The following is a 9136-nucleotide window of genomic DNA, read 5'->3' on the forward strand; positions in this document are numbered from 1 at the left end:
TTTTTTTTTTTTTTTTGAGACGGAGTCTCGCTCTGTCGCCCAGGCTGGAGTGCAGTGGCCAGATCTCAGCTCACTGCAGGCTCTGCCTCCCGGGTTTACACCATTCTCCTGCCTCAGCCTCCTGAGTAGCTGGGACTACAGGCGCCCGCCACCTCGCCTGGCTAGTTTTTTGTATTTTTTTTAGTAGAGACGGGGTTTCACCATGTTAGCCAGGATGGTCTCAATCTCCTGACCTTGTGATCTGCCCGTCTCGGCCTCCCAAAGTGCTGGGATTACAGGCTTGAGCCACCGCGCCCGGCCTCTTTCTTTTTTTGACAGAGTCTCACTCTGTCGCCCAGGCTGGAGTGCAGTGGCACGATCTCAGCTCACTGCAACCTCCACCTCCCGGGTTCAAGCAATTCTCCTGCCTCAGCCTCCCCAGTAGCTGGGATTACAGGCACCTGCCCCCACACCTGCCTCATGTTTGTAGAGATGGGGTTTCACCATGTTGGCCAGGCTAGTCTCAAACTCCTGACCTCAGGTGATCCACCCACTTCGGCCTCCCAAAGTGTTGGGATTACAGGCGTGAGCCACCGCGCCTGACACACATTGGCTTTTTCTTGAGTTTTTGTTATATTTGTAAACTTTACAGAATTTTATAGTACGTGGATTAGTAGGATTACTTTTGTTCTCCCTCCCTGCTCCCTTCAGCCTCCCCTTTCTTTGCCCCTTGGTCTTCCCTCTGACATGAGCCATAGATTTCGTGACTGATGCTTTGACAAATTCACAATCAATTTTCAGCAAACTGTCCTGGTGCCAAGCCCACAGCTCTTAAGCCACAGAGCCTGAATTTAAACTCTGGCTACACTGCTTCTCAGCCTGTGCCCTTCCCACCACCCCACCAAAACTGTGCAGAAAATAAGGGCCCAGATCCACTCACCAAGGTCTCCATGCAGAGGCAGAGGGGCTGGGCAGCTGGTGGTGTGGGGAACTTCCGGATGCACGGGAGTTCTCGGTCCAGTGCCTCGTACTCTGCAATGACCTGCCGCAGGTACTGCTTCCTAGGGAGACAGCGAGCAGGCAGGGACCTCTGAGGTCAGGATTTGCTGCCATCGCATTTGGGGAAGTGGAAGACAGAGGTTATGGGGGCCAGGGACAACTCACGAGGATTTGATGGGCCTGCCCAGGCTCCGAGCCTGCATCTCCTCTGGGGTCTCCAGGTCCATAAGGAGGGCTCCTGAGGACAGAGAACCCACTATCAGCTGCCCTGAGCCCTCCTCAGCCATGATTCTGCTTAAATGGCCATCACCAATTGCCTGCCCATGCCACACCCAGAATAGCTTGTATGCCAGATATTGAGCTACTGTCTCTTAGCTCCAAACTCTCTTAGCTCCACACTGGCTCTGTGATACCTGGGTTGAGACTCTACTAACCACATTTCTCCTTCAACAGCTGGGTTCCTATTAGGCTCTGCCTAAAGGGGGCGCCAGAGGGAGGCTGCAAGGCAGGAGGAAGCAGGAGGAACTTGCTCCTTTTTGCTTCCTCTTCTGGTCACCCCAGCCTTCCTTCTTCACTGTGGCAGCATCACTTCAGTAACAACACTTGAATCCAGTTTTCAGGGTTTTTTTTGTTTTTTGTTTTGTTTTGTTTTGAAACGGAGTCTTGTTCTGTTGCCCAGGCTGGAGTGCAGTGGTGCGATCTTGGCTCGCTGCAAGCTCCTCCTCCCAGGTTCACGCCATTCTTCTGCCTCAGCCTCCCGAGTAGCTGGGACTACAGGTGCCCACCACCACACCTGGCCACCTGGCTAATTTTTGTATTTTTAGTAGAGACGGGGTTTCACTGTGTTAGCCAGGATGGTCTCGATCTCCTGACCTTGTGATCCGCCTGCCTTGGCCTCCCAAAGTGCTGGGATTCCAGGTGTGAGCCACCGTGTCCGGCCCCGCTTTCAGTTTTTCCAACACTCTCAGAATCAGTCTCCTGATTGGAACTTGACTGATAACAGTTCTCAAATATAGACCCTTTTTGACCACCCCACCATCAGTTAACTGGTCTCTCTCTTATGGCCAAGTGCTGGTTGTTCCATGCACTCCATTTTCCCCTTCCCCTACAGTCCTAGAGTTTTACCCAGCACATGGCTTCCCAGCTGGAGACAACACTTCCCAGACTCCCTTGCAGCTAACTGTGGCCATGTGACCAAGCTCTCACCAATGAAGTGTTAGCTGGAGTGAGAGGTGTAACTTTGGAGTCATTTGCTTTAAAGATTACTGCTTTTCTTGGACTCTTTGCCCTTTCTCTTGGACTGGAATGTGGATTAGCAATAACCCTTCTTCCACCATGTTTGGATATGGCAAGCAACAATATGGGAGGAACTCTTATCTCTAAATCTTCTCACCAAGCCAAGATGTCCCACCAATCCTGCCTTCCATTACACAAGAGAGAAATATACTTCTGGTTCTTGACCAGCTGAGGCAGGTGACATAGCAACACCCTAGCTCCACAAAAAAAAATTTTTTTAATTATCTGGGCATGATGTTGTGTGCCTGTAGTCCCAGCTACTAAGGAGGCTAGGGTGGGAGGATTGCTTGAAGTCAGGAGTTAGAGGTTGCAGTGAGCCGTGGTTGTACCACTGCACTTCAGCCTGGGTGACAGATAAAGAGAGAAAGAGAGACAGAAAGAGAGAAGGAAGGAAGGGAGGGAGGGAGGGAGGGAGGGAGTCAGGTGTGATGGCTCACGCCTGTAATCCCAGCACTTTGGGAGGCCGAGGTGGGCAGATCATGAGGTCAGGAGTTCGAGACCAACTTGGCCAATATGGTGAAACCCCATCTATACTAAAAATACCAAAATTAGCCAGGTGTGTTGGTGTGTGCCTGTAGTCCCAGCTACTCGGGAGGCTGAGGCAGAAGAATCGCTTGAACCCAGGAGGCAGAGGTTGCAGTGAGCCGAGATTGCACCACTGCACTCCAGCCTGGGCAACAGAGCGAGACTCTGTCTCAAAAACAGAGAGAGAGAGAGATAAAAGAGAGAGAGGGAGTGAGGGAAGAAGGAGAAAGAGAGGAAGGGAGGAAGGGAGAAAAGAAAAGGAATACACTTCTGTCTTCTTTATGATGTTGTGTTTTGGGGTGTCTTTGTTATAGCTGCTGAAAGAGAGGAAAGCAGACCCCGACAGCCAGGCTCTGGTGCTCTCCTGCCGAACATCAAACATTTCCCAACATCAAGCAAGGCCACTCTGTGACTGTGATGGACTAAGACAAAACAAGACCGCTCCTGAATCATGTCTCAACACAACAAAGCATGAACATTGTCCAAACCACAAAAATGACCAAAATCCCCCCGTCCCAGCTCAGAGCTGACAGCTGCTTTTTCATTAACCCCAGCATTAGCTCCATGTACCCCTCCTGGTTCCCGGTGAGATGAAGATTCCCAGTCATGAGCTTGCCCGTGCTTTCCATCAGCCTCCCATCCAGAGCAAAGCATCACTCCCATGAACCCTCCCCAAAGTCACCTGACACAGCCCGGCTCTTGCAATAAGTCCTTGCTAACACCCTTCTACTGAGACAACCCGTGTGTGTGTGTGTGCTCTCTCATTACAATAAGTCAACACATTCAACTGGGTTTAACTATAGTCAGTGGTGTGTTGGTACATGTTTCACAACAGGCTGTCTCGCACACTGTCACACACACATACGGTAGACACTTACTCCAGGGCCCACCCCCAGACCTACTGGATTCAAATCTACATTTTCACAGGATCCCATTCCAGAAACACCTACCCTCATTCTTTTCTTCCAGTCATACCGGCCTCCCTCCATCCCTCAAACGCAGCCATCTCCTCCTCAAGTCTGTCCACATAACAATATAACTATGTGCTTACTGTCCCTTTTATATGCCAAACACTTTTAAAAATATTTTCCACTGTGGCTGGGCGTGGTGGCTCATGCCTGTAATCCCAGCACTTTGGGAGGCCAAAGTGGGCAGATTGCCTGAACTCAGGAGTTCGAGACCAGCCTGGCCAACATGGTGAGATCCCGTCTCTACTAAAAATACAAAAAATTAGGCGGGCATGGTAGCGCTCACCTGTAGTCCCAGCTACTCCGGAGGCTGAGGCAGGAGAATTATTTGAACCCAGGAGGCAGAGGTTGTAGTGAGTGAGCCGGGATCATGCCACTGCACTGCATCCTGGGTGACAAAGCAAGACTCTGCTGCCAAAATAAAATAAAATAGAATGGAATAGAATAAAATACTTTCCATTGCAGCCTCACAACAACCTTCTGAGGTAGTGTCGTTTAACACATGATGAAACAGAAGCACAGAGAGGTTAAGTGACTTGCCTAAGGTCACACAGCACAAAATGACAGAATAAGGATAAAAATGTAAGCATCTGGATCCAGATCTCAATCTCTCCAGGTGGCTTCCTCTCACCTCACTCTCATCTAGTCTCCAAACTCCTCTCCCTCTCCAGTTACCCCAGCAAAGTAGAATTTTGAAATGTATATCTGACCCTATGGCCCCCTTCCTCAAAATTCTCCCAGAACCTTGCATTGTCTTTGGGATGAATAAAGTCCAAAGTCCTTCCAGTGACCATAAGACCACACATGATCAGACCCTGCGAATGTCTTAAGCCTGATCAAGCACAATCGTCCTTTTCACCTGCTGCAGTCCAGAAATGCTGTTTTTCTGCGACTTGGACACTCTCTGACGCCTCCTGCTGCAGGATCTTGACTAATACTGTAACTCTGCATGGACCTCTCTTCCCCCTCATCTGACTAATCAAGTCTACCCTGAGGGACCGCTGACACCCTTCCTCATAGCACAGTACGTTTGCATTCACAGTGGTTGCAATTTTACCTTTATTTCTATGATTCCCTAATTACACTCTGTCTTACCTACGTCTTCTGAGCAATGTGAGGGCAGGGACTTGTCTTTGTGCCCCCAGCATCTAGCAAAGTGCCAGACTTATATTTGTCCTTAGTATTTATTGAATAAAGCCTGAAATGTGTGCACTTTGTTTGGGCCCTAATTTAAACAAGCCAACTATAGAAAGTACAATTTTGAGATAATGAGGGAAATTTAAATATGTACTAGGTATGAGATGATATTCAAAAATAATTATAATATAATCCCGGCACTTTGGGAGGCTGAGGCAGGAGGATCGCTTGAGCCCAGGATTTCGAGGCTGCAGTGAGCTATGATGGTGTCAATTCATGCCAGCCTGGGTTACCAAGTGAGTCCCTGTCTCAAAAAAATAAATTAATTTTTAAAAAGTCCTGTAGGCCGGGCGCAGTGGCTCAAGCCTGTAATCCCAGCACTTTGGGTGGCCGAGATGGGCGGATCACGAGGTCAGGAGATCGAGACCATCCTGGCTAACACAGTGAAACCCCGTCTCTACTAAAAAATACAAAAAACTAGCCGAGCGAGGTGGCGGCGCCTGTAATCCCAGCTACACGGGAGGCTGAGACAGGAGAATGGCGGGAACCCAGGAGGCGGAGCTTGCAGTGAGCTGAGATTACGCCACTGCACTCCAGCCTGGGTGACAGAGTGAGACTCCGTCTCAGGAAAAAAAACAAAAAAAAGTCCTGTAAAAGTGTTAAATGAGTCAAAAAGTAACTCCAGCAACATCAAAGATGCATGTGAAAAAATCTGAATACAAGAGTTTCTCATGAAATATGACATTAGAAATAAGAACTATTTCTAGTTATAACAGTGATTTTAATATATGCATTTAAATGTATATGTGTAATTAAATTAACAAAAGCACAAACTTAAAAATAAGTACTTATTGAATAATTCAGTAAATGCAACAATTTCAAGCTTTTTTTTTCCCCCTTTGGTGACAGAGTCTCGCTCTGTTGCCCAGGCTGGGGTACCATGGTGCAATCATAGCTCACTGCAGCCAGGGTACTCCTGGGCTTAAGGGATCTTCCTGTCTCAGCCTCCCAAGTAGCTGGTTGAATTTTTTAAACAGGCATCTCAGAGGGCCCCTGCATGCCTTGGAGGATGCTGGGGACCAAGAGATGAATGAGACACACCTCTGCCCTTTCAGAACTCTCAGGTAAAGGGCAATGTGTGTTTCAATGAAAGTGTTACGAGGTGGAGGGAAAGCCCAGTCTGGGGGCAGTCAGGGAAGGCTCCCTAGAGGAGGTGTTGTCCACAGTGAGACCCAAAGAATAAGAAGGCATTTACCAAATAAAGAGATGACAGAGAGAAGGATGTTTCACATGAAGGGCCTAGCGTGGGTCAAGGTTTTTGAGCAAAAGAGAAGACAGTCACCTGCAAGAACGTCCCAGAATTCCCTTGAGCCCCAAGACTAAAGAGTGCTTATTGCCATTGGAGGCTATGTATGATCTGTGAGATGGCGTGGTTCACGTCTCCTCTCCCAGCATGAGAACAAGCCAGGCCATTTCATCCATTAGGCACTACAGGCAAAATGCTTGGGGCCCAGGGGCTTTCTAATGGCCTATGCTGAAGCTTGCAACCCGATCAACTAAAATATGTTATTGGTTCCACAACGCTGCAAACAAAACAGCAAAATCGAAATAAACAAACGTTGATCAACAAAACTAGCCAACTGGTCGACTCAACTCCACTTGACTTTTCTGGAGCTACATATAAATTACTTGTCACGTGGGGGCCTCAGTCTAGTCTAGAGATGGTGCAGCGTGGGGCCTAAAAAAGAAAGATGCCTTCAAAAGCACTAAAAGAGACCTAAAGGCAGAGAAACAACGTCTGTATTGCCATCAGGGCATTTGTTCTGCCTCGAAGGCTGAGGTGGAAGGATCACTTGAGCCCAGGAGCTCAAGGCTGCGGTGAGTTTTGTTTTTGGGTGTGTTTGTTTGTTTGTTTGGAGACAGAATATCCCTCCCTCACCCAGGCTGGAGTGCAGTGGCACAATCTTGGCTCGCTGCAGCCTCTGCCTCCTGGGTTCAAGCGATTCTCCTGCCTCAGCCTCTCTAGTAGCTGGGATTACAGGCACCCACCCCACGCCTAGCTAATTTTTGTATTTTTAGAGATGGGGTTTCACCATGTTGGCCAGGCTGGCCTCGAACTCCTGACCTCAGGTGATCCACTCACCTTGGCCTCCAAAGTGCTGGAATTATTATTATTTTATTTTATTTTATTTTATTTTTTGAGACGGAGTCTCGCTCTGTCGCCCAGGCTGGAGTGCAGTGGCCAGATCTCAGCTCACTGCAAGGTCCGCCTCCCGGGTTCACGCCATTCTCCTGCCTCAGCCTCCTGAGTAGCTGGGACTACAGGCGCCTGCCACCTCGCCCGGCTAGTTTTTTGTATTTTTTAGTAGAGACGGGGTTTCACCGTGTTAGCCAGGATGGTCTCGATCTCCTGACCCCGTGATCTGCCCGTCTCGGCCTCCCAAAGTGCTGGGATTACAGGCTTGAGCCACCGCGCCCGGCCAAAGTGCTGGAATTATAGACGTGAGCCACCACACCCAGTCCTGAGTTTGGTTTTCTATTACCTGCAGTTACATGCATCCTCACTGAGATACTACTCCATAAATGTTGAATGAGTGTAAATGCATGAGCTGTGTTACAGCACAGAATGCTAGCAGGAAGTGCTGGCCTAGGAGCCTGAAGTTGTCAGCAGGGGTCAGACCACACAGGGCCTCAAAAGCCAGGCTGGAGCTTTGGGACTCTGTCCTAGAGGTGACAGGAAGCTAGGAAGTGTTATGAGCAGGGGACAGCCAGGGTCGCTGCTGGAAGTCAGAGAGATCTCTCTGGAGCCATGGAAGGATAGGCAGGAGGAGAGAAACTGGAGACCAGGGAGGAAGTGAGGAGACGGTTCACATGGAAGAGGATGAGACCTGGTACATGGCTGCGGGGACAGAGAGGAAGGTATGGGGAAGGGAGACTCAGAGGGCAGGAAGATGGGGCCTGATGGGCTGTGGGAGGGAATTATGGGAGGTGGAAGGATGGGACCAGTGACTGGGTTGGCGGTGGGGCCATTTGAAAATGGAAACCAGGAAGGAGGAGAGCAGCTTTGGGGGAAGATGCTGAGCTCAGGGTGGGAGACATGACAGCGAGGGTACCTAGGAGAAGAATGCCCTCAGAGGTGTTGCTTAGGTCCCAGCAGAGGCTCATGGGAAATGTAGTTCTGAGTCCAGGGCATTGGCCAAGGAACTGCAGAGGCTCGTGGGAAATATCGTTTGAGGTCCAAGGGGGCCGCTCTCCAGGAATCTGGTGAATGTTAGGGGTGGCTTTCACTTTGGAGTGCCAGTGACTCACTTAAGGCCACACTGTGAGCCAGGGCTACTATACACTGCCTGGATGGAGGAAGTCCACCCCTTCCCCAAAGACACAGCTCAGTACCTGCCTCCCTGTGCATGGTGAGGCTGCCCATGGTGGAGGAGCACATGGGCTCCACCTCTGGCTGCATCCTGGGAAGGTGGGTGAGGGATGTCTCAGGAAGGTGGCAAGAGAAGCTCTGACTGGGCCACCCGCCCCAGCTCCTTCTCCCCACCGCTGCCTCCTCTACCTCCTCTTTGAAGCCCAGGGGCAGAATTACAGAGGAACTGGAAGGCTGAGACCATCCGGAGATCTGGGTTCCCCTGACCTCAGGGACTCCCTGTGTGCCCCAATCCCTTCTTTCCCATTTCCCTGTTTTCCCTCCTATCTCTGTCTGTCTCCTAGAGTCCCTTTCCCCACCCCTTTCTCTCCTCCTCCCTTCCTCATTCTCTCTCCATCTCTCTGCCCCCGTGCCTCCTCCCCTCTGTCCCCACGTCTCCACCACCCTTTTGCTTGATTTCTCTGCCCTCCTCCTTCCTCCTCTCCTGGGCTCCATCTCTTCAGTCTCCTCCATCAGTTTCCCTGGCATCTCCCCAGGCCCCTGTCCCTCCTCGTCTTCATGGTTTTCTGCCTCTCCCTAACCCCGTCACCCTCTCTCTGTCTTCCCACCTCTCCCCAGTCCCCTTGCCCCATATCTCTCCTCTCCTAGCTGCCTCCACTGCCCCCTTGAGCCCCCCTCCCCTCTGTCATCCCCTTTCTGTTCCCACTTGCCCTCTGCTCATCCCTGCCCAAGCCAGGAACTGGTTAGAAACAGACGAGATTCCAACAGAAACTGGGTTCTCTAGGGGGGAGGGGATGGTGGGCAGGGGGCCTGGTTGCCATGGTGCCTCCAGAGGGGAGGGGCGGGGCCTGGACTGCTGGGT

At 50.6% G+C, this 9136-nt stretch overlaps 1 protein-coding gene across 4 annotated transcripts in view; it reads right to left on the bottom strand.

Annotated features, from left to right (window-relative positions):
- CUNH19orf81 (chromosome unknown C19orf81 homolog) overlaps positions 1-9026 on the bottom strand; it is an 11967-nt gene extending 2941 nt beyond the window's left edge. For 3 of the 4 annotated variants that reach the window (XR_001886444.1, XM_017876502.1, XM_017876504.1), the window contains exons 1-4: positions 8985-9026; positions 8298-8365; positions 1144-1216; positions 920-1040 (exon numbers count right to left, since the gene is read on the bottom strand). Coding sequence is in view for 3 of the 4 variants with exons in the window: in XM_017876502.1 (XP_017731991.1) it covers positions 920-1040; positions 1144-1216; positions 8298-8365; positions 8985-8995 (273 nt within the window). In the remaining variant the exon portion in view is untranslated. Of the gene's footprint in view, positions 1-919; positions 1041-1143; positions 1217-8297; positions 8366-8463; positions 8637-8984 lie in introns of those variants that run through there. The other variant, XM_017876503.1, reaches the window with a different exon arrangement.
- Between the last annotated feature and the right edge of the window lie 110 nt (positions 9027-9136).

This window comes from Rhinopithecus bieti, unplaced genomic scaffold (genome assembly GCF_001698545.2).
Source record: "Rhinopithecus bieti isolate Rb0 unplaced genomic scaffold, ASM169854v2 scaffold_10264, whole genome shotgun sequence".
Lineage (NCBI taxonomy): Eukaryota > Metazoa > Chordata > Mammalia > Primates > Cercopithecidae > Rhinopithecus > Rhinopithecus bieti.